At 40.6% G+C, this 25,939-nt stretch overlaps 2 protein-coding genes and 1 long non-coding RNA gene across 5 annotated transcripts in view; all 3 read right to left on the bottom strand.

Moving 5' to 3' along the window:
• Positions 1-945: 945 nt before the first annotated feature.
• On the bottom strand, positions 946-3,539 carry LOC138846750 (vomeronasal type-1 receptor 4-like). The gene has a single exon (XM_070063393.1). It carries the CDS (start codon positions 2,991-2,993, stop codon positions 2,028-2,030), a length of 966 nt encoding a protein of 321 aa, XP_069919494.1. The 5' UTR covers positions 2,994-3,539; the 3' UTR covers positions 946-2,027.
• A 240-nt stretch (positions 3,540-3,779) lies between these two features.
• Positions 3,780-25,939, bottom strand: part of LOC138846755 (uncharacterized) — a 179,197-nt gene continuing 157,037 nt past the window's right edge. Inside the window, exons 4-5 of the long non-coding RNA XR_011384290.1 lie at positions 15,822-15,943; positions 3,780-4,508 (exon numbers count right to left, since the gene is read on the bottom strand). This is a non-coding gene — a long non-coding RNA (uncharacterized lncRNA). The remainder of the gene's footprint in view (positions 4,509-15,821; positions 15,944-25,939) is intronic.
• Positions 16,784-25,939, bottom strand: part of LOC138846749 (vomeronasal type-1 receptor 4-like) — a 73,251-nt gene continuing 64,095 nt past the window's right edge. For all 3 annotated transcript variants that reach the window (XM_070063390.1, XM_070063392.1, XM_070063391.1), the window contains one exon: positions 16,784-24,069. In XM_070063390.1, the coding sequence (XP_069919491.1) occupies positions 23,088-24,069 (982 nt within the window). In that variant the 3' untranslated portion in view covers positions 16,784-23,087. The remainder of the gene's footprint in view (positions 24,070-25,939) is intronic.

The raw sequence follows: 25,939 nt of genomic DNA, 5'->3' as shown, positions 1-25,939 counted from the left end.
TACAATATTGCTGCAATACAGGAAGTTTCTTTCCTAGCTGTCTTTCACTTCTCTGATACATCACATGCATGAAGAATAATATATTATGTACTTTAGGTGCTTAAGGAGTATATGGATGTAACAAATAAAGGCATTGACTTGACCATGAACCATTTATAACACTCTGGCAGTTCTCTCCTTTTCACTTGCTTTGTCTTATTCTTCAAGGCTGTGACTGTGCATATTTCTGAGAAATAAACCAGAATCCTGGTTGGGAGACAAAACTCAGATCAGCCAGAAACACAGCCTTGCTTTGTGCTCAACTTCCCTCTGTTGCTCCCTGTACCTTAATGCCCTCATGTCATCGTTCACTTTCACCTGGTCTTTTTCATGGATTACAGACATTCTGGGGCCAGAGTGTGGAGTAGCAGGTAAAGCCAGCACCTGCAGCAGCAGCATCCCATATGGGCACTGGTTCACTCCTGGCTGCCTCGCTTCTATTCCAGTTCCATGCTAATGTCCTGGGAAAAGTGGCAGAAGATGACTCAAGTGTTTGGGTCCATGATACCCATATAGGAGACCAGGAAGAAGCTCCTGGCTTCAGCTTGGCCCAGCACTGATTGTTGGGGTCATTTGGGAAGTTAACCAGCAGATGGAAGCTGTCTCTGTAATGACTTTCAAATAAATAAATCTTTTAAAAAAAAGGCAAACCTGCATTCTTCTAGTTATTCCTGCCTCTTCAATTTCTAGATAAATTAGCTGGATGCAAATAATAGCTTTCAGTGGTGTCAACATTTTGTAAAACATAGGAGATTTCATTTATCAATTTATTGCACATTGACATTCTGGAATCAAAATTAACATCTTTGCCTGAGAGCTTCTGGAAAAGTTTTAACCTTGTGATGCACATTGTTTTCCTCTGCTTTGTCAGAGTGATGTGCCATTCAGTTATATCACAATTTGTTGTCCACAATCTCAGTTAGAAAGACCCTGTTCACGTGCTGCAATGGGTTAACACCCTGGCCTGAAGCACCGGCATCCCATATGTGTGCCAGTCAGAAACCCAGCTGCTCCACTTCTGATCCAGCTCTCTGCTATGGACTGGGAAAGCAGTAGAAAATGGCCGAAGTACTTGCGCCCTTGCACCCAAGTGGGAGACCTGGGCGAAGCTCCTGACTACTGGCTTTGGATCAGCGCAGCCATGGCACTTGTGGCCAAGAAGGGAGAGAACCATCAGATGGAAGACCTCTCTCTCTCTCTCTCTCTCTCTCTCTCTGCTGCTCCTCTCTCTGTATAACTCTAACTTATAAATAAATAAATCTTAAAAAAAAGAAAAACCATGTTCACAAAAATGTCATCCCAGTCCCAGAGAAACTTTTCCTTCTTTTTCTCTGGGTTTTCCAATTGGTTTACACATAACTTTCCTTTGAGGAATGAAGACAATATTCTTCCACTATATTTTTCTCCAGAATACTGTTCTAGCTGGACTTGTGGAATTGTGTTCGGAATTTGTCTGAGGGTATACAACTTAACATGCTTATGGAATCAATGATAGCGACTTCTTCCATCTCAAATCACTTAGAATTCCTCCAACAAATGAGGGAAGGAAAACTGTATCATAAATATATTCACAGTCTTTTGATACCCCTCAAAGAGTCAGAATGAAGGAAGGAGTCTTATAATTTTGGAGTTCATTTTAGGTATTTAATCAAAGAAGTAAAACTGAGAGTAGACTTTACTATCATAATACATCAGATGAGGATTTTAAAAGAAGCAAATGGTAAAGGGAAGATTTACTAGAATTTGTATGGAGCTAAGGACACAGGAGGACAAAGACTGAAGAGAAACACCCTTATTTGATGTGGGCAAAGTAGAAATGAGAAGCCCCTCCTTCCTTGTTCCATGCCTGGCTATCTGCTAAATGAAATAATTATGTATTCACGTTCAGTCTGTCTTGATTTGATCCTTTCCACTAACTGATTTAGCAAATGTAAATGCTATATAAAATATGGAAGGGTGAACTGATACATGGACAGTATGCTGGATTTTCATGCTATGACCTGTTTATGAAAATCATTGATCTTTGTGCCACACGTATACCACAGCCTAGAGACGCGGGGGTCTCTGCTGATGAGCACAAAGGGGCTAACACAGGGGAAAGATGAACCCATAAGGACAGAGGTATTCACCAGCCACCAGCTGGGTTTATCAAAGAGGGTCATATAGAAAGTAAAGAAGGAAGACAGTGCATAACAACAGAAAAATGTGCTCACTAGCATCAGGATGCTGTGGGTGGCTCTTGTCTCTGGGGAGCATTTGGGAGAGAGGCTTTTGCTGTGAATGTGTAGTACCTTCTGCTTATGTCTGTACAAAATGATCAACATGCAGCCACTGGCCCAAATCATCAACACCAAATACAAAACGTCAATGAAGGAAAACATCATGGAATACAATAAGGATATACTTTTGTCAATTACTAAGCCAGAGCAGAAAACTAAATCTCTTTTCTCTGTGTTGTTGTTGCTCTCCCTCATTGCTGTGATATACATAGGAACAATACTATTCACCAACAGGTGAAGGGTCCAGCAGAGCAGAATGGAAAGTCGAATGGATTTGAGGGCTTTGACCTTGAGCTCCATCCACTGGGGGCTGCTAAGGCTGATTGTGATGGCCTGGAAGCCACTCAGGAGAGAAGTTGCACTCAGAGACGCCCCTCTGGCCACTCTATGAACATAGAAAACTAGTTTGCATCCAAAATCGTCCATGAAATATTTCAGCCCAAAAGCTGCCATGGTCTGAGGAATGCCTCTCGAGAGCAGAACCAAGCAGTTGGCTACAATTAGGTTATGGAGAATCAAATCCATGTGCTTTATCCCTCGTCCAGTGCAGGAAAGGAAGCCATAGCAGAGAAGGAGCAGGATGTTTCCTAGGAATCCGACTCCTGTCTGAGAGACAAAGATGATTCCCATGGTCAGAGCCCTGGATGGCATGCAGTCACAAGGACAGTAGTTCATGCAAAGCCAGTAAGTCCTGGAAAGACATGGAGCTAATGTGTTTCATCAAGGAAGCTTAAGTTCATTTCTTACTTCTACCCATTTTTTTTTCGCACTTAGTAATGACTTCTAGAAGAATATATTATTTGTATTTTCTTGAGAGGCATTTGGATGCTGGTTGAGTATATCTTCTCTCACAGCTATTTCAGATTTTTCTAAGACTTTTCATCCATATTCACCTTGTTCCTATATGATATATTGTTTTCTTGTCTATTTGTAGTGTTTTGGTTAAATGTTCCTTTGCCAACTAACCAATTATTCTGGTATTTGTATGAAAGTGCAGAAATTCAAGTTACAGTATGGGTGACCAAATAATTATTTATCACAACATTTAATTATATATTCTAATTGCAGTGGTATATTAGAATAGTGAAGCCAAAGATTCTCTCTTATTTCATTGGCCCCAAATGTACAATGACACTATCACAGCAAATATTTGAAAGCAAATATTGAAAGCATGAATAGCTCATGCCAACTAAAACATAAAGTATTATGAAGAAAAACATTAAATTATTTCATTTGTATGGAATCCTAGTATCTTCATTTTATATGTAGAGGAGTAATTCAAAATTTAGTATGATAAGTAACACTAAATTTATTTTTTAATTAATTAATTTGCTCCTTAAGTTTACAAATTTCATAGGTACAATTTTAGGAATATAGTTATTCTTAACACCAACCCACCCTCCCACCCCTGCTCCCATGCTCCTCCTCCTCTCTTTCCCCTTTCCAGTCAGGTTCTCCATTAAGATTCATTTTTAATTAACTTTGCACACAGAAGATCAACTCTATACTAAGTAAAGATTACAACAATATGCACAGACATATACAACAAACACACAAAAACTGTGAACTATTTTTACAGTTAACTCTCATAAATACAACTCATTGAGGACAGATGTCCTGCATGGGCAGTTCATACACAGTGTTGTTAATTTAACAATTAACACTCTTTTATGTATGATGTCAGTGACTACTCAAGGGTCTTGACAAGAGCTGCCTAGGCTGTGAAAGCCTTTGGAGTGCACAAACTCTGTCAGTATTTAGACAAGGCCATAAGCAAAGTGTAAGTTCTCTCCTCCTTTAGAGAAAAGCACATCCTTCTTTGTTGGCCACTTCTTTCTGCTGGGGTCTCACTCACAGAGATCCTTCATGTAGAACATTTTTTACCGCAGTGTTTGGGCTTTCCAGGTCTGAAATGCTCTCATGGACAATCAGACTGAGAAATAAACATGGACTTTCTTATCTGCCTTAGCACGCATCATCCCTCTATGTGCAGAAGCTCACGTTAGCACTCCAGTGTCACCTTTGTCAAGAAGTATAATGTTTTCAGCAATCCAACCTCACTGTCCTGGTACACAGTCATTTTCTTCAGAGCCTAGTATCCAGGATGGAGATGTGATCTCCAAAATTTGTCTTTTACAGGAAAGATGGCCCAGTGATGACAGAGGATGTGTTGTGGGGAGGCAGCAAAACCTAGAAGAGATAATTTAGAGAAATGTTCTTATTCTTGATGTGGACAAAGAAATAGGATCTTACAAAAGAACCAGAAAATAAACCATTGGTAGGTAAGGAGGAAGGAAGACTGGGAAAGTGTAGAACCAGCTGCAAAACTAAGAAAGAGCTTCAAGGTAGCAGAAGAGTCTAGGATGAATATTTTTACTTTTGAAGTTACTATTGCATTTCATGACTATAAACTTTTTTCCCACCAAGCTAAGAATACTCTGTCCGGAACTAAAGGGAGAAATCCCTGGGAATGAGTGACCTCTTGCTAGGAAAAGGAGAAGGGAGAGACAGAATGCAGACAATAATTTAGCCATCAAATAAAACACACAAAAATTTCTCTCAAGCACTACCATGCAATTGATTAAAGTGCACAGAAGTGAAAAAGGAAAGAAGTTGGAAGTGGAAATATATGAACAGATGACAAATGTGCTAAGCACAGGGAAGAAACATGCTACTTCAACAAAATCCATTGCTCAACAGACTGTAAGCAGGATAAACAAAATCTTTAGATAGGCAGGTATATTATAAAAAATAAAATCCTGTCCAGATTGAGGCCACAGTCCTTCAGAGAATAATACCAAACCTTTAGTCTCTACACCCGTTAGAAAATCGATTCTTTCATAGGGGGGCAGAGCCAAGATGGCGGAATAGTGAGGGCGCGCACTGATAGTCTGGGAAAATTTACCTTTCTTTCTTTCTTTATTTATTTATTTATTTATTTTTGACAGGCAGAGTGGACAGTGAGAGAGAGAGACAGAGAGAAAGGTCTTCCTTTTGCCGTTGGTTCACCCTCCAATGGCCGCCGGCGCACCGCGCTGATCCGATGGCAGGAGCCAGGAGCCAGGTGCTTTTCCTGGTCTCCCATGGGGTGCAGGGCCCAAGCACCTGGGCCATCCTTCACTGCACTCCCTGGCCACAGCAGAGAGCTGGCCTGGAAGAGGGGCAACCGGAACAGAATCCGGCACCCCGACCGGGACTAGAACCCGGTGTGCCGGTGCCGCTAGGCGGAGGATTAGCCTAGTGAGCCACGGCGCCGGCCTCGGGAAAATTTAGTTTAATAAAAGGGGAGTTACGGTAGCCTCAGAAAAAAGAACCAGGAAAATATTGCAGGGGAAACTCCTCTGGATCCAGTGGCCGTGAATCAGAGGACCTACTGGGAGAACAAGGTCGCCCACCGCGCGGAAGCCAAGCCGCAGGACCGAGCAAGGTCTGCGCACCAGTGCTCGAAGGGGAGTGCATGCCACACAGACAACAGCGGGGAGACTTGGGACGTTCAGGGCTCCGAGTCCACACATCGGCGCTGGAAGGGGAGGTGAGCTCAATAACCCGAGACATTGGTGGGGAAACGGGGGTCAGAATCTAGAGGGGGGCCGGAAAGTGCAGCAAACTCACTACCAGAAAGAAGGAAAAAAAAAGTTTCGGGGTTTCTCTTCCCCCTAACCTTGCAAAGGTTGCAAGGCTGCAAGGCTTGAAGAATTCCCAAGAGACAAAGAGCAGGCCCCCTCTCTGGATTTACATATCAATGGGGGAGAGCTAAGGAACTGAGTCACTACAATTCAGTAGCCTAGGCAACCCAGTGGGAGTCCAGAGGAGCCTAAGGACTCTGGGACTCTGCGGGTAGAAGCCAAAGACTGGAAGCAGTGCGGTGTTACTTACCCCCTGAATAAATAAAATACATAAATAAATAAAAAGAGAGAGATTTACCACGCATAACCTGAGGGTGTCACTTTGCACACCCTTAACCAGGAAGAACCAGGCAGAGCTCTCAGGCCGCACCCATCTCAAGCCTCCAAGGCTCCTCCATCAGCAGGCAGTCCACTTAACACGGACACAATATAAAATAAAATAAAAATTAAAAAAATGCACAGTGACGAAAGAAGAATTAACTATGCCGAGTAACAAACACAGAAATCGAGGGAACAAGATCAACGATGACACTATGATGCCTCCAAATAAGCAAAACACCCCAAGCCGAGATTATGAAGATGATGAGATAGAAGAAATGCAAGATACGGATTTCAAAAAATTTATGATAAGAACATTTAGAAGTTTTCAAAAGCAAATCCTTGAACTACAGAAATCCTTATTGGACAAGATTGAAAATCTCTCTCGTGAAAATGAAATTTTAAGGAAGAGTCAAAATGAAACTCAGAAACTAGTAGAACAGGAAAGTGTGATAGTGAAGAGAAATCAAAATGAAATGAAGAGCTCAATAGATCAAATGACAAACACGATAGAGAGCCTTAAAAACAGAATGGGTGAAGCAGAAGAGAGAATATTGGACTTAGAGCACAGGAAAACATACAGTCAAACCAAAGAAAAGAAGAGGAAATTAGAAATCTAAAAAATATTGTTGGGAATCTGCAGGATACTATTAAAAAAAGCAACATTCGAGTTCTAGGAGTTCCTGAAGGCATGGAGAGAGAGAAAGGATTAGAAGGCCTTTTTAGTGAGATACTAGCAGAGAACTTTCCAGGTTTGGAGAAGGACAGAGACATCCTAGTACAGGAAGCTCATAGAACCCCGAATAAACGTGACCAAAAGAGATCCTCACCACGACACGTGGTAATTAAACTTACCACAGTGAAACATAAAGAAAAGATCCTAAAATGTGTAAGACAGAAACGTCAGATTACTCTCAGAGGATCTCCAATCAGACTCACAGCTGACTTCTCATCAGAAACACTACAGGCTAGGAGGGAATGGCGAGACATAGCACAGGTGCTAAGAGAAAAAAATTGCCAGCCCAGAATATTATATCCTGCCAAGCTCTCATTTGTGAATGAAGGTGAAATAAAGACCTTTCATAGCAAACAGAAATTGAAGGACTTTGTGGCCACTCGTCTGGCCCTGCAAAAGATACTTAAAGATGTGCTACACTCAGAAACACAGAAACACGGCCATCAATATGAAAGAAGGGAAAGGAAGAACACCTACCAGTAAAAGAGCATGGGAAGCTCAAAGCATATACTAGAAAATATTTCCGGGAAAATGGCAGGGCAAAGTCACTACGCATCAATAGTCACATTGAACATTAATGGTCTGAATTCTTCAGTTAAAAGACACCGTTTGGCTGACTGGCTCACAGAACACAACCCAACTATTTGTTGCCTACAAGAAACACATCTCTGTAACAAAGAGGCATGCAGACTGAAAGTGAAAGGTTGGAAAAAGATATTCCATGCCAACAGAAACCAAAAAAAAGCAGGTGTAGCCATATTAATATCAGACAAAATAAACTTTAATACAAAAACTGTTAAGAGAGACAAAGAGGGACACTATATAATGATTAAGGGTTCAATTCAACAGGAAGATGTAACTATTATAAATGTATATGCACCTAATTACAGGGCACCAGTCTATTTAAAAGATATGTTAAGGGACTTAAAGGGAGATTTAGATTCCAATACAATAGTACTGGGGGACTTCAATACTCCACTCTCAGAAATAGACAGATCATCCGGACAGAAGATCAACAAGGAAACAGCAGATTTATTTGACACTATTGCCCAAATGGATCTAACAGATATCTACAGAACTTTCAACCCTACATCTACAGACTTCACATTCTTCTCAGCAGTGCATGGAACCTTCTCCAGGATTGATCACATACTAGGACATAAAGCAAGTCTCAGCAAATTTAAAAGAATTTGAATCATACCATGCAGCTTCTCAGACCACAGCGGAACGAAGCTGGAAATTAGCAACTCAGGAAACCCCAGAAAGTATGCAAACACATGGAGACTGAACAACATGCTCCTGAATGAACACTGGGTCATTCAAGAAATCAAAAGAGAAATCAAAAACTTTCTGGAAGTAAATGAAGACAACAACACAACATATCAAAACTTATGGGATACAGCAAAAGCAGTATTGAGAGGCAAATATATAGCAATAGGTGCCCATATCAAGAAATTGGAAGGGTACCAAATAAATGAACTTTCAGCGCACCTCAAGGACCTAGAAAAACTGCAGCAAACCAAACCCAAATCTAGTAGGAGAAGAGAAATAATTAAAACCAGAGAAGAAATTAACAGGACTGAATCCAAAAAAACACTACAAAAAATCAGCCAAGCGAGAAGCTGGTTTTTTGAAAAAATAAACAAAATTGACACCCCATTGGCCCAACTAACTAAAAAAAGAAGAGAAAAGACCCAAATCAATAAAATCAGAGATGAAAAAGGAAACATAACAACAGACACCACAGAAATAAAAAGAATCATCAGAAATTACTACAAGGACCTGTATGCCAGCAAACAGGAAAACCTATCAGAATTGGATAGATTCCTGGACACATGCAATGTACCAAAATTGAACCATGAAGACATCGAAAACCTAAATAGACCCATAACTGAAACAGAAATTGAAACCGTAATAAAGGCCCTCCCAACAAAGAAAAGCCCAGGACCAGATGGATTCACTGCTGAATTCTACCAGACATTTAAAGAAGAACTAATCCCATTTCTTCTCAAACTGTTCAGAACAATCGAAAAAGAGGGAATCCTCCCAAATTCTTTCTATGAAGCCAGCATCACCTTAATCCCTAAGCCAGAGAAAGATGCAGCACTGAAAGAAAGTTACAGACCAATATCCCTGATGAACATAGACGCAAAAATCCTCAATAAAATTCTGGCCAATAGAGTACAACGACACATCAGGAAAATCATCCACCCAGACCAAGTGGGATTCATCCCTGGTATGCAGGGATGGTTCAACTTTCGCAAATCAATCAATGTGATTCACCACATTAACAGACTGCAAAAGAAAAACCATATGATTATCTCAATTGATGCAGAGAAAGCATTTGATAAAATTCAACACCCTTTCATGATGAAAACTCTAAGCAAATTGGGTATAGAAGGAACATTCCTCAATATAATCAATGCAATTTATAAAAAACCCAGGGCCAGCATCCTATTGAATGGGGAAAAGTTGGAAGCATTTCCACTGAAATCTGGCACCAGGCAGGGATTCCCACTCTCACCACTGCTATTTAACATAGTTCTGGAAGTTTTAGCCAGAGCCATCAGACAAGAAAAAGAAATCAAAGCAATATAAATCAAGAAGGAAGTAGTCAAACTATCCCTCCTTGCAGACGATATGATTCTGTACTTAGAGGATCCAAAGAACTCTACTAAGAGACTATTGGAACTCATAGAGGAGTTTGGCAAAGTGGCAGGATATAAAATCAATGCACAAAAATCAACAGCCTTTGTATACACAAGCAATGCCATGACTGAGAAAGAACTGCTAAGATCAATCCCATTCACAATAGCTACAAAAACAACCAAATACCTTGGAATAAACTTAACCAAGGATGTTAAAGATCTCTACGATGAGAATTACAAAATCTTAAAGAAAGAAATAGAAGAGGATACCAAAAAATGGAAAAATCTTCCATGCTCAAGGATTGGAATAATCAACATCATCAAAATGTCCATTCTCCCAAAAGCAATTTATAGATTCAATGCAATCCCAATCAAGATTCCAAACACATTCTTCTCAGATCTAGAAAAAATGATGCTGAAATTCATATGGAGGCACAAGAGACCTTGAATAGCTAAAGCAATCTTGTACAACAAAAACAAAGCCGGAGGCATCACAATACCAGACTTCAGGACATACTACAGGGCAGTTGTAATCAAACCTGCACGGTACTGGTACAGAAACAGATGGATAGACCAATGGAACAGAATTGAAACACCAGAAATCAACCCAAACATCTACAGCCAACTTATATTTGATCAAGGATCTAAAACTAATTCCTGGAGCAAGGACAGTCTATTCAACAAATGGTGCTGGGAAAATGGATTTCCACGTGCAGAATCATGAAGCAAGACCCCTACCTTACACCTTACACAAAAATCCACTCAACGTGGATTAAAGACCTAAATCTATGTCCTGACACCATTAAGTTATTAGAGAACATTGGAGAAACCCTTCAAGATATTGGCACAGGAAAAGAGTTTCTGGAAAAGACCCGGGAGGCACAGGCAGTCAAAGCCAAAATCAACTATTGGGATTGCATCAAATTGAGAAGTTTCTGTACTGCAAAAGAAACAGTCAGGAAAGTGAAGAGGCAACTGACAGAATGGGAAAAAATATTTGCAAACTATGCAACAGATAAAGGGTTAATAACCAGAATCTACAAAGAGATCAAGAAACTCCACAAAAACAAAACTAACAACCCACTTAAGAGATGGGCCAAGGACTTCAATAGACATTTTTCCAAACCCGAAATCCAAATGGCCAACAGGCACTTGAAAAATTGCTCAAGGTCACTAGCAATCAGGGAAATGCAAATCAAAACCACAATGAGGTTCCACCTCACCCCAGTTAGAATGGATCACATACAGAAATCTACCAACAACAGATGCTGGAGAGGACGTGGGGAAAAAGGGACACTAACCCACTGTTGGTGGGAATGCAAACTGGTGAAGCCACTATGGAAATCAGTCTGGAGATTCCTCAGAAACCTGAAGATAACCCTACCGTTCGACCCAGCCATCCCACTCCTTGGAATTTACCCAAAGGAGTTTAAATTGGCAAACAAAAAAGCGGTCTGGACCCTAATGTTTATCGCAGCACAATTCACAATAGCCAAGACCTGGAACCAACCTAAATGCCCATCAACGGTAGACTGGATAAAGAAATTATGGGATATGTATTCTTTAGAATACTATACCGCAGTAAGAAACAACGAAATCCAGTCATTTGCAACAAAATGGAGGAATCTGGAACACATCATGCTGAGTGAAGTAAGCCAGTCCCAAAGGGACAAATACCATATGTTCTCCCTGATCGGTGACAACTGACTGAACACCAAAAAGGAAACCTCCTGAAGTGAAATGGACACTATGATAAATGGTGACTTGATCAGCATAGCCCTGACTGTTAATGGACAACTTAATACTTTATCCCTCTTAGTATTTTTTGTCTGTTCTACTTAATATGACTGGTTTAATTCTGTAATTATCACACAGTTATTCTTAAATGTTGAAAATTAACTGAAATGTGATCCCTGTTAAACATAAGAGTGGGAATAAGAGAGGGAAGAGATGTATAACTTGGGGCATGCTCGGGCTGACTTGCCCCAATTGGTAGAGTTGGAAACATACCAGGGGATTCCAATTCAATCCCATCAAGGTGGCATGTGCCAATGCCATCTCACTAGTCCAAGTGATCAATTTCAGTTCACAATTGATCATAATGAAAGGACTAAGAGTCAAAGGGAGCACATAAACAAGTCTAGTACCTGCTAACACTAACCGATAGAATAAATAAAGGGGAGAGTGATCCAACATGGGAAGTGAGATACTCAGCAGACTCATAGAATGGCAGATGTCCTAAATAGCACTCTAGCCTCAGAATCAGCCCTAAAGGCATTCCGATCTGGCTGAAAAGCCCAGATTTCAGGCATGGAAAGCCAAGACACTCTGGCAAAAAGATCTCTGTGAATGAGATCCCAGTGGAAAGAACAGGTCTTCAAAGAGGGAGGTGCCTTTCTCTGAAGGGAGGAGAGAACCTCCACTTTGACTATGACCGTGTCTAAACAAGATAAGAGTTGGAGTCTCAAGGGGCTTCCATAGCCTTGGAAACTCATGACTGGTGCATAGGGAGATTACTGATGCCATAAACTGGAGTGTCAATTGGTAAAGTCAACAACAGGAGTCACTGTGCACTTACTCCTCATGTAGGATCTCTGTCCTTAATGTGCTGTACATTGAGGTTTAATGCTATAACGAGTACTCAAACAGTATATTTCACTTTGTGTTTCTATGGGGGTGCAAACGGTTGAAATCTTTACTTAATGTACACTAAACTGATCTTCTGTTAAAAAAAAAAAGAAAAAAGAAACTATCAATTCCCAACTTGACTCTCACTGGGATTAAACATGACAATAGGTCTGATCTGATTTCATCATCATTTAAAAAAAATCATCTATTATTTTTCACTTTATGTCTCTGTGTGGGAGCAAACTGTTGAAATCCTTACTTAATGTATACTAAGCTGATCTTCTGTATATTAAGATAATCAAAAATGAATCTTGATGTGAATGGAAGGGGAGAGGGAGTGGGAAAGGGGATGGTTGTGGGTGGGAGGGACGGTATGGGGGGGGGAAGCCATTGTAATCCATGAGTCGTACTTTGGAAATTTATATTCATTAAATAAAAGATAAAAAAAAAGAAAAGAAAATCGATTCTTTCTACATAGCTTGTTACTTTATACCTATACATCTTATTAGCTAAATTGTATAATATTAAAAATAATTGTTATGAGATTATTGTGCAAATTCAGAAATGCTATCACAAAAAACAACAGACATAACAAAAAGATGCTCAATCTCTTACCAAAAGATAGCAGTTTGTGAAGGAGCTGATGTAAATCAGGTTCTGATTTATGGGGAGGGTACAGAAAACAGTTAACATGGTCAGTGCCGTGGCTCACTAGGTTAATCCTCCACCTGAGGTGCTGGTTACTGGGTTCTAGTCCTGTTTTGGGTTCCGGTTCTGTCCAGTTGTTCCTCTTCCAGTTCAGCTCTTTGTTGTGGCCCAGGAGGGCAGCAGAGGATGGCCAAGTGCTTGGGTCCCTGTACCAGCATGGAAGACAGGGAGGAAGTATCCCGCTACTAGCTTCGGACCGGCGTAGCGCCGGTCACAGTGGACATTAGGGAAGTGAACCAACAGAAGGAAGAACTGTCTTTCTGTTACTTTCTCACTGTCTATAACTCTCTCTGTCTCTGTCTCACTATCTAACTGCCTGGCGAAAGAAAGAAAGAAAGAAAGAAAGAAAGAAAGAAAGAAAGAAAGAAAGAAAGGAAGGAAGGAAGGAAGGAAGGAAGGAAGGAAGGAAGGAAGGAAGGAAGGAAGGAAGGAAGGAAGGAAGGAAGGAAGAAAGAAAGAAAGAAAGAAAGAAACCAGTTAACATAACTATTCTTTGAAAGGCTTTAAAAAAAATCAAATTGCTGTTGGTTTCCACCTAAGAATTTGATTTGGGAGGGTTCCTAATTCCTTGATAAGACAGGCCCACTGTACTTAACATAGGTTTATTGAAACAGTGAATGAAGGTTTCTGTGTGTTTTCTTAAAATCATTTATTTATTGGAAAGGCAGAATAACAGAGAGAGGGAGAGACTCAGACACAAAGGTAACTTCCATCTGGCGGTTTACTTTGCACATGGCATCAATGGCTGTGGCAGGACAGCATGAATCCAGGTCCTGGAACCCCATCCAGTCTCCCACGTGGTGTCAGGGGACCAAGTTCTTGGGCCATCTTGTGCTTTCTTAGGCATTTTAACAGGAAGCTGTATTGGAAGCAGAGGATCCCATACTCCAACTGGTGCCTCTGTAGGGGATGCCAGAGTCCCAGGCAAAGTCTTACCAGCTGCACCACAATGCCAGCCCTCAATAGACGTTTGTTGACTTTGTCCTGATTCATCACTAACATGCTGGCAGTTGTCTGTGATCGTGCCTCTCATTTTCATCATTCCTCAAGGCTGCAACTGTGCATAGTTCTGAGAAGTTCAATGTAATCAGAAACGGGAGAGAAAACCCTCAGGTTGGCTAGAATCACAACCTGGCCCTGTGCTTGGGTTCCTTCTCTCACTCCCTACACCTTAATGCCCTTGTCTCATCTGTCCTTCTCATCTCATCTTTTTCATGTGTTACAACATGCCTTCCTTTCACTATGCCTGCCTCATCTATCTCTGGATACATAAACTAGTGCCTCATAAGAGCTTTAAGGGTTATTAACATTTTCTACATCTTTGTAAAATGTGAATGATATTATATTTACTTATTTCTGGCTACCGCTGAAACTCCAGGAATTCAAAATGAACATCTTTTGCCCATGAGCTTCTTATAAGCAGAGAAAAAGTTCCAGCCTTCTGTTGCAACCTGTTCTGCTCTGCTTTGTCCAAAAGAACCTTTCTGAGCTGCATGCTCTTCAGTCACAGTGGAATCTGCTGTGCACAGCCTCATTTAGAAAGACCCTGTCTGCAAGGATGGCACCAGAGTGACACCCTGAGATGCTTTGCTTATTTCCCCTCTGGGTTTTTCCAGTTGGCTGAGGCAGAATTGTCCTCTGAGACATAAAGACAGCATTCTTCCCACTCAAGTATTTTTTGCAATTCCTATACTAGCTAGACATATCTTTAGGAGTTCATTTATGTATTTTGTCAATTAAGTAAACCTGAGAGTAGACTTTGTTATCACAATGTCTCAATAAAGAGTACAGGAAGATAATCATAGATGAAAGATTTAACAGGACTCATAAGGCAGAAAGGACATGTGAGGACAATGACTAAGATAAACATACCTTGTTATGTCCTGCAAGAGGAAGTGAGGAATCCTCCCTTGTTTCATATCTGACTGTTAAATTAAAGTAAGTATGTGATCAAGCTCTGCTATTGTGCTTCTGCTTCTGTCCACAAACGTACTTAGCCAGTAAACACTTAAAGATCGGGAAGGATGAGTTTTTACATGGACACATTCAGCATTGCACATTTTCATGCTCTGACTCATTTATAGAAATCACTGATTTTTCTGCTGCTGCATAGCATAGACTAGAGACAGGTGGGTATTTGTTGATCAGCAGAAAGGGAATAAGATGGGAAGCTTGAAGCCATGAGAGCAGTGATGTTCATCAGCCACCAACTGGCTTTATCAAAGAGGGACGTATAAGAGGAAAGATGGAAGATAGCACATAAAAAGAGAAAAAGGTGCTCACTAGGATCAGGATGTTGTGAGTGACTGTAGTCTCAGGGGAGCACCCTCTGGTCACTCTGTGAACACAGAAAACTAGTTAGCACCCCAAACCATCCATAAAATACTCCAGCCCAAAAGTTGCCATTGTCTGAGAAATCCATTCCAGAGAAAGACCAAACAATTGTCTAAAATTAGGTTATGGAGAATCCAGTCCACTTGCTTTGTCATCCATCCAGTGCAGGAAAGGAGACCATAACAAAGAAGGAGCAGGATGTTTGCTAGGATCCTGACTCCTGTGTGAGAGGCAAAGATGACTCCCATTGTCAGAGCCCTGGGAAGGATCTGTCACAAGCACAGTAGTTTCACACAGAGCAGGTCAATCCTGCAAAGAAATGCCAATAGTGGATTTCATCAAGGAAATTTAGGTTCTGCATCTGCAACTAACAATTATTCCCACTCAGAAAAGCTGTATACAAATATATATTCTTTGAATTTTCTGAAGATGAATGTTGTATATATATTGTCCTGTGTGTGTTTGTGTGTGTTTGGGTTTTTCTAATAGTTTTATTCATATTTACCTTGTTTCTGTATACTGTATCATTTTCTTGCCCATTTGTGTTACAATATTCTTCTACATAGTGCTTTCATGAAATCCATCTTTGCTGATTATTCAGTTATTCCATAAAGCAGTGTTGTATTTCTATGATAAATTAGAAATTCAAATTACATTATTGGCGACATGACTTGATAGTGGCAGAATAATTCATTATGACAACATTGAATCATCCAATATAAGTTCAGTTCTATATTAGATTGGTGATGCCAAAGGTTTGTTTGCTCTTGTTTCATTTGGGCATAAGTGCACAAGCACCACTACCACAGCAAATGTTTGAACCACTTGAATCTACCAAGTACAATAGTTATTGAAAAGTAAAATATAAAATAGTATAAAGAAAAAATATTAAGTTTTCTTTGTACAGAAGTGATGCTGAAATAAAATAGTCAGTGTGTCCAAATAGCTCAAGATGAGTTAGCATGAAAATATATTTAAAACACTTTACAGTATCCTGAACCCTGAAAAACCTTAAGAATGATAAAGAGAACCATAATACCAGAACAATGAATGTTCCAAACTAGTCTGTTCCAGTATAGGGACAAAATAATTTTGAAAATGTTAATAAAAACTCTAAATAGACAGTGACAGTGTCCTGTGATAAGGCCATTGTGGATGAGTTCCAGTGTTACACAATGCACTTAAAACAGCATTGCTGTCTAATCCCTTTTCACAATATTTCTGAGTTGTTAAAATTAAACTATTGAAAGCATACATAGGCTAATAAATATGAACTAGCAAGTTATACTAAAACTATTTAAAGAACACTTTAAAATAAAGGTAAACAGAAAGTCTGTGCTTTACCCTTTATTACATTATTCGATAAAGTTTATATACTAAAATTTTCTGTTCATGGAAAACACATTAAAACCACCAATGTAAGTTCATATTGCAATCTCAAAAAATAGGAGAATTCTGATTATGTAACCAAGATAGGAAAATAGACAGTGTCTAATTTGATCAAAACCACCATGAGGCTTCTTGTGCGATGATAGCTGCTCTAATAGTGATTTGGGGAAGAGTGGCAAACTGTCGCTCCAGGGACCTCCAATGGAAATGTTAAAAAATATATTTTACATCTTATTCTTATGGGTAAGGCTAAGCTCTTGACATCACCGTAACTTGTGTTCATGCCAAACCAAGCACGCTTTACAGTCACCCATACATGGAGTAATATGATGAACTCAAACTATTGAATCATAGATATATATGTCTGAAATGTGTCAGAGTTTCTGTTTCTCACCAGTTAGCTGAACAAACACAAGCTATGTCAAATTTGAGTTCCTCACCCCACTTTTTGTAAAATTGCAGGATTTGGCTTCCAATCAAAAGATTCTCCCAACAAATTCTTTAACATATACCAGTATATATCTCCCCATTTTAGATGCTGTAGAAACTAAGAATGTTCTTCTTCCATAAGAAAACACATACACAGGCATACTGAGTCCTTCACTACATCAAGTGATTAAGGAATACAGGAAGACATTGACATCTGTGGATGAGAAAACTGAACTAAGGGGTGAATAAATATATTTGACAGTGGATTACAGCACATTCTTGGAAACCAGAAGAAACTATTGCAAGTAATGTTACAGTCATGTACCTGTTAAAGTCATTGGATGATTTTGCATCTGAAATCTGTATTTATGAAATCATTTCTCTCTTTAAAACTGCTTTCCTTTCTTCAATACAGACAATTATTTCTAAGGATCAGAGCTGTCCTGAAACACTCACTGTCCCCTATAACAACCTAGTGGCTGTTCATGGGGTGAGAAATTAGAAACTTTTATATGATTCTTGATCACACACATGGAGATAACAAGGTTATGGCATCTGAAATACTTGCAATAGACTTTGAAATTGTAACTACAGAATCACCTCTGAAAGTAATTCAAATATCAGATCTACTCATTGCCATGTTCCATATAAACTAATGTCACATATGGTCACTCTACCGAAATAGGAGGATTTGGAGATGGACACAGGGTTTCTTACCATCAGCTTCTCTTGAGGAGTTTGGATCAGACCTTAACAAGCATCCCTCTTCTCTGAGTGGACTCTCATGTTCACACTCCAGCACCAGTGCCACCTCTGTCAAGGCTCAGAATGTTTCCAGGAATTCTCCTTACAGCCCTGATACCGAGCCATTTTCCTCGGAGCCTCTCTCCAGGATGGAGATGTAGTCTCCTAAAGTGTTGCTTTTTCAAGGAGGTTGGAGCAGTGATGACACTCAGAGGATGGGAGTGAGGCAGGGGGAAGACAGCAAAACCCAGAAGAGGTCATTTAAAATTCTCTCACCTTGTTTCCCTCTAGAGCATGATTAGGCTGCCACCTGTTTCAATAATGAGAGTGACTGCTTGGGGAGTTGAGGGAACTCTAAGAAACTTTTGTCTCTTCTACCAATTGCCAAAAACAATTACCAGTGATTACTGGCTGTCTCCCAAGGATCAGAAAGAAAGAGTAGTGATGGAAACTTTGCTGTGTTCCACTGAAACTGAAAATTTCTCTCTTTTGGGAAGGACGGCCACTATTGCTTTCCCTCTGCCCAGACACCCTTCTGAGTGCTCTGACTCTTGATTTATCAAATCTCTGAACAAATAATCAAGAGGTTACAGCTCCTCAACATCTTTCAGTCTCTTCTACAAATAGCATTGTAAATGCTTCTCTTCTTAAAATAACTGTGCTGGCAGGTGCCGTGGCTCACTAGGCTAATCCTCCGCCTTGCGGCGCCGGCACACCGGGTTCTAGTCCAGTTGGGGTGCCGGATTCTGTCCTGGTTGCCCCTCTTCCAGGCCAGCTCTCTGCTGTGGCCAGGGAGTGCAGTGGATGATTTCCCAGGTGCTTGGGCCCTGCACCCCATGGGAGACCAGGAAAAGCACCTGGCTCCTGGCTCCTGCCACCGGATCAGCGCGGTGCGCCAGCCACAGCACGCCGGCCGCGGCGGCCATTGGAGGGTGAACAAACGGCAAAGGAAGACCTTTCTCTCTGTCTCTCTCTCTCACTGTCCACTCTGCCTGTCCAAAAAAAAATTAAAAAAAAACTGTACTAGCCTGTTTAATCTTGTATATTTCATGCTTTTGTGATTTCTCATTTTTCACAAGGCAACAATTTTGGAACATTTTTACTCTTTCTACTTCTTCAGTTCCTTGCAGTTCATGACAAATCCTAATCTGAGATTTTTACCTGCAAATCTAATCCATGACAAACTTCTAAGAATGGTATCTAATATTGTACTTAAATTTCTCAGTAGCTGTAGATACAGGTGTATTGCTCTCTATTTTTATATTGGATTGGCTAGGTCCTCCACTTTTCCAATTGCTTAATAAGAAAAGTCCCCACACCTCAATCATTAATCCTAGAATTATGCAATCCTATTGGGAATCAATAAATACAAGAAACCAAACATTCCCAAAGTTTCTCTCTTTCCAGAACTCCCTCCACAACTCCCCATTCATCTGTGATCTACATATATCCTAGTCGTGGATGTCTAACACATGTCACAAATTCCACCTAGTCAAACCTTGTTCCTGAGCTTTTTTCTAGATCTTGTCTGACTGTATCCTGCCCTCGCTCGGTTGATTACAGCTGCATCCTTCAACGGAACCAAAATCCCATCGCCATGCTTATTCTTAGCACATTATTGCTTCCTCACTCCATACATCCCATTCTACAAGCATTTCTGCTGGTTTCATCTACAAAATTTATCAAGACTACAAGTAACTTTCATCACCATCCCAGCCACCAGCATTAGCAAAGCACAATTTTCTTCTTAACATTTAATTTTATTTATTTAGAATCAGAAAGACAGGGAAAGAGGCGGATAGCTCTTATCTGCTGACTCACTACTTCAGAATCCTCCAGTGATCATGTTTGATCCAGGAGAAATTTGAAAGGCAGGAACTAGGTCTAGCTCTCCCACTCCTATGGCAGGGATCCAACTTTTTAGCCATCACCTAATGCTTCCCAGGTGTGCAGGAGCAGAAATCAGGTCTTGAGCACAGGGACTCTGGGCATCCTAACTGGAATCCTAACAGCTAGAATCTGAACCCACCTTCCTCCATCCTCTCTTGCTTGACTTTCTGCACTGCTCATCTGAATGCTATCCTTGTTCACAGCTTTATTTCTTCTGAAGTCAGTTCTCACTCACCAGCCAGCATGGCTCAATATATGAGGCAGAGAAATGAAAATATATTGGTAGAAACGCTCCAGCATCTCTTCATTTTTTCTGAGAGAAGTAAAAATGCTCAGATTGTTCTATGGACCTCTGAGACTTCGTCCTCTGTAGCCTGTCAATCCTCCTCTTTGGCATGCTGCTGCTTACTTTCTTGGTTCCATGTACTTTCCAGGCTTTGCTGGAATAGCCTGTTTCTTCTATTGTGGTCAAATCATCTCAATATTCATGTGACTGTCTCCCTTATCTCCTTTCAAGTCTAGCCTCAAATATCATCTTTCCAATAAGACCTCCTTCTATTGTCTTACCTAATATCTCATTACACACTCACCCATGAAGTATTCATCCCCTAAGTGGTTGGTTCTCCATTTTTTGCATACACAGTTGATAATGGATGATACATATTAGGTATTCCACATGTTTTTGTTGAAACTGTCAATGAAGGTTTCCATATTTGCAAGATTTATTTTATTTCTTTTTACAGTATTTTTTTTTATTTGACAGATAGAATTAGTGAGAGAGAGAGACAGAGAGAAAGGTCTTCCTTCCATTGGTTCACTCCCCAAATGGTTGCTTTGGCTGCTGCACTGGGCCGATCCAAAGCCAGGGACCAGGTACCTCCTCCTGGTTTCCCATGTGGGTGCAGGTGCCTAAGCACTTTGGCCATCCTCCACTGCCCTCCCAGGCCACAGCAGAGGTCTGTACTGGAAGAGGATCAACCGGGACTAGAACCCGACACCCATATGGGATGCCGGTGTCACAGTGGAGGATTAACCAAGTGAGTCACGGCACCGACACGATTCATTTTATTTCTTTGAAAGCCAGCATGACAGAAAGAGACCTAGAGACAAAAGAGAGATGGTCTATCCTCTCGTTCACTTCCCAAATGGCTTCAACTCCCAAAGCTTAAGTCAGGCCTAAGCAAGGAGTCCGGGACTTCATACAGGTCTCCCACATAAGTGGTGGGGACCAAAGTACTTAGGCCAACACCTGCTGCTTTCCAAGGTGCATAAGCAGGGATTGGATTGGAAGCTAAGCAGCTGGGAGTTGAACCAGTCCCTCCACCTCACCCCATGGGATGCTGGTATTGCAGCTGCTGATTTAACCCACTAACCACAATGCCGACCCCAATAAAAGTTTCTTGACTTGATCATGAACCATTTATAACACTCTGGCAGTTCTCTCCTTTTTCACTTTCCTTGTGTTGTTCTTGAAGGCTATGACTGTGCATATTTCTGAGAAATAAACCAGAATCCTGGTTGGGAGACAAATCCCTCAGGTTGGCCAGAAACACAACCTGGCTTTGTGCTCAAGTTCCCTCTGCTGCTCCTTTTACCTCAATGCCCTCATGTCATCTGTCATTTTCACCTGGTCTTTATTCATGTATTACAGACATGCTGGTTCCAGAGTGTGGAGTAGCAGGGAAAGCTGCCACCTGCAGCAGCAGAATCCCATATGGGCACTGGTTCAGTCCTGGGTACTTCACTTCTGATCCAGTTCCATGCTAATGGCCTGGGGAAAGTGTCAGAAGGTGACCCATGTGTTTGGGTCCCTGACACCCATATGGGAGACCAGGAAGAAGCTCATGGCCTCAGCCTCGCCTATCCCTGACTGTTGGGGTCATTTAGGAAGTCAACCAGCAGATGGAAATCTCTCTGTAATGACTTTCAAACAAATAAATCTTAAAAGGATAAATGAGGCAAACATGCCTTCCCCTAGTTATTCCTGCTTCCTCTGTTTCTGGCAAACTAACTGGTTCCTAATAATAGCTTTCAGTGGTGTCAACATTTTGTAAAATATAGGAGATTTTACTTACCAATTTTGTTTCACATTGACATTCTGGAATCAAAATTAACATATTCACTTGTGAGCTTCTAAAAAAGTTTCAACCTTGTGATGCACATTGTTTTGCTCTGCTTTGTCAGAGTGACGTGCCATTCAGTTATATCACGATCTGTTGCCCACGATCTCAGTTAGAAAGACTGGGTCACGGGGCTGGTGCTATGGCACAGTGGGTTAACACCCTGGCCTGAAGCACTGGCATCCCATATGGGTGCCGGTTCGAGATCTGGCTGCTCCACTTACAATTCAGCTCTCTGATATGGCCTGGGAAAGCAGTAGAGGATGGCCCAAATCCTTGGGCCCTTGCACCTGTGTGGGAGACCCAGAGGAAGCTCCTGGCTATTGGCTTCGGATCGGTGCAGCCAAAGCCCTTGTGGCCAATAAGGGAGAGAAACATTGGGTGGAAGATCTCTCTCTCTCTCTCTCTCTCTCTCTCTGCTGCCTCTCCTCTCTCTGCATAAATCTAACTTACAAATAAATACATCTTTAAAAAATAAAAAACCATGTTCATAAAAATGTCATCAAATGCAGTCCCAAAGATTTTTCCTTCTTCTTCCTCTGGGTTTTTCCAGTTGGCTTACACATAAGTTTCCTTTGAGGAACGAAGACAGTATTCTTCCACTATACTTTTCCTCCAGAATTAATGTTCTAGCTGGACTTGTGCAATTGTGTTTGGATTTTATCTGAGGGTATACAACTTAACATGCTTATAGAATCAATGATAGCAACTTCTTGATTTAGAAAAAACTTAGAATTCCTCCAACAAATGAGGGAAGGAAAACTGTATCATAAATGTATTCACATTTTTTTGATACCCACCAAAGGGTCAGAGTGAAGGAAGGAGTCTCATATCTTTAGGAGTTCATTTTAGGTATTTAATAAAAGACGTAAAACTGAGAGTAGACTTTACTTTCAGAATATCTCAAATGAGGATATTAAAAGAGCTAATGGTAAAGAGATTTAGTAGGGTTTGTAAGGAGCTAAGGACACAGGAGGACAAAGACTGAAGAAAAACACCCTTATTTGATGTAGGCAAAGTAGAAATGAGAAGCCCCTCCTTGTTCCATGTCTGGCTATCTGCTAAATGAAATAATTTTGTGATCACACTCAGTCTATCTGGTTTTGATCCTAAAGACAGAAGAATTTAGCCAGATGAAATACTATATACAATATGGCAGGGTGAACTGACACATGGACAGCATGCAGCATTCTGGAGTTTCATGCTCTGACTCGTTTATGAAAATCGTTGATCTTTGTGCCACTGGTATACCACAGCCTGGAGACACGGGTGTGTCTGCTGATGAGCACAAAGGGGCTAACACAGGGGAAAGATGAACCCATAAGGGCAGAGGTATTCACAAGCCACCAGCTGGGTTTATCAAAGAGGGACATATAGAAAGTAAAGAAGGAAGACAGTGCATAAAAACAGAAAAATGTGCTCACTAGCATCAGGATGCTGTGGGTGGCTCTTGTCTCCGGGGAGCATTTGGGAGTGAGGCTTTTGCTGTGAATGTGTAGCACCTTCTGCTTATGTCTGTACAAAATGATCAACATGCAGCCACTGGCCCAAATCATCAACACCAAATACAAGACATCAATGAAGGAAAACATCATTGAATACAATAAGGAAATATTTCTGTCAATAATTATGCCAGAGCAGAACTCCAAATCTATTTTCTCTGTGAGGTTGTTGCTCTCCCTCATCACTGTAATATTCATAGGTACCATACTATATACCAACAGGTGAAGGGTCCAGCAGAGCAGAATGGAAAGTCGAATGGATTTGAGGGCTTTGACCTTGAGCTCCATCCACTGGGGGCTGTTAGGGCTGATTGTGATGGCCTGGAAGCCACTCAGGAGAGAAGTTGCACTCAGAGATGCCCCTCTGGCCACTCTATGAACATAGAAAACTAGTTTGCATCCAAAATCATCCATGAAATATTTCAGCCCTAAAGCTGCCATGGTCTGAGGAATGCCTCTCGCGAGCAGAACCAAGCAGTTGGCTACAATTAGGTTATGGAGAATCAAATCCATGTGCTTTATCCCTCGTCCAGTGCAGGAAAGGAAGCCATAGCAGAGAAGGAGCAGGATGTTTCCTAGGAATCCGACTCCTGTCTGAGAGACAAAGATGATTCCCATGGTCAGAGCCCTGGATGGCATGTAGTCACAAGGGCAGTAGTTCACGCAAAGCCAGTGAGTCCTGGAAAGAAATGGAGCCAATGTATTTCATCAAGGAAGCTTAAGTTCATTTCTTACTTCTACCCATTTTTTTTTCACACTCAGTAATGACTTCTAGAATAATACATTATTTGTATTTTCTTGAGAGACATTGGGATGCTGGCTGAGTATATCTTCTCACATGGCTATTTCAGATTTTTCTAAGACTTTTCATCCATATTCACCTTGTTCCTATATGACATACCGTTTTCTTGTCTATTTGCAGTGTTTTGGTTAAATGTTCCTTTGCCAACTAACCACTTATTCTTGTATTTGTATGAAAGTGCAGAAATTCAAGTTACGATATGGGTGACCAATTTTATAGGAGAATAAGGACAGAATAATCATTTATCACAACATTTAATTATGTATTCTAAATGCAGTGGGAATTTGAATGGTGAAGCCAAAGATTCCCTCATTTCATTGGCCCCAAATGTGCAATGATACTATCACAGCAAATATTTGAAAGCAAATATTGAAAGCATGATTAACTCATGCCAACTAAAATATAAAATATTATGAAGAAAAAAACAGTAAATGACTTCATTTGTATAGCATCCAAGTATATTCATTTTATATGTAGAGGATGAATTCAAAATTTAGGTTAATTCGTAACACTAATTTTATTATTTAATTGATTAGTTTTTTAAGGAATACACATTTCATAAGAAAAATTTAGGAATATGTTGTTTTTCACATCATACCCACCCTCCCACCCACACTCCCACCTCTCTTCCCCTCTCCCCTTTCCACCCCCTTCTCTTTAAGATTCATTTTAATCAAGTTTACACACAGAAGACCAACTCTATACTATATAAAGTTTTCAACAATGTGCACATCCATGCACAACTAACACATAAACTGAGAATTGCTTCCACATATATGTCTCATAAATACAACTCATTGAGGACAGAGGTCCTGCATGGGGAGTTCAAACACAGTGACTCCTGTTGTTAATCTAACAATTAACAATCTTATGTATGATGTGAGTGACCACCAAACGCTCTTGACATGAGCTGCCTAGGCTATGAAAGCCTTTCAAATGCACAAGCTCCCTCAGTATTTAGACAAGGCCATCAATAATGTGGAAGTTCTCCCCTCCTTTAGAGAAAAGTACATCCTTCTTTGATGGCCACTTTTTTCTGCTAGGGTCTCACTCACAGAGATCCTCCGTGTAGAACACTTTTCACCACAGTGTCTTGGCTTTCCATGTCAGAAAAGCTCTCATGGGCTTTACAGCCGCACCAAGAATGTTTTTGGGCTGATTCTGAGAGCAGAGTGAGTAAAGCTAAATTTAATAAGTATGAAAAACCAATTGTGTCCATATAGCTCAGGATCAAGTAGCATGAAAATATATTTCTTTTTTTCATTTTTTTTCTTTTATTTAGTGAATATGAATTTCCAAAGTACGATTTATAGATTACAATGGCTTCCCCCCCATACCGTCCCTCCCACCCACAACCCTCCCCTTTCCCACTCCCTCTCCCCTTCCATTCACATCAAGATTCATTTTCAATTATCTTAATATACAGAAGATCAGCTTAGTATACATTAAGTAAGGATTTCAACAGTTTGCTCCCACACAGAAACATAAAGTGAAAAATAATAGATGATTTTTTAAATGATGATGAAATCAGATCAGACCTATTGTCATGTTTAATCCTAGTGAGAGTCAAGTTGGGAGTTGATAATTTCTTTTTTTTTTTTACAGAGGATCAGTTTAGTATGCATTAAGTAAAGATTTCAACAGTTTGCACCCCCATAGAAACACAAAGTGAAATATATTGTTTGAGTACTCATTATAGCATTAAATCTCAATGCACAGCACATTAAGGACAGAGATCCTACATGAG

This window comes from Oryctolagus cuniculus, chromosome 18, assembly GCF_964237555.1.
Source record: "Oryctolagus cuniculus chromosome 18, mOryCun1.1, whole genome shotgun sequence".
Taxonomy (NCBI): Eukaryota; Metazoa; Chordata; class Mammalia; order Lagomorpha; family Leporidae; genus Oryctolagus; species Oryctolagus cuniculus.
Note: the sequence above shows the minus strand (reverse complement) of the source record. Positions and strands in the feature narration are given on the sequence as shown.

What these genes read in the sequence shown, in the direction of transcription:
- LOC138846750 (XM_070063393.1), bottom strand. Translation starts at nt 2,993, where the DNA reads ATGAACTACTGTCCTTGTGACTGCATGCCATCCAGGGCTCTGACCATG.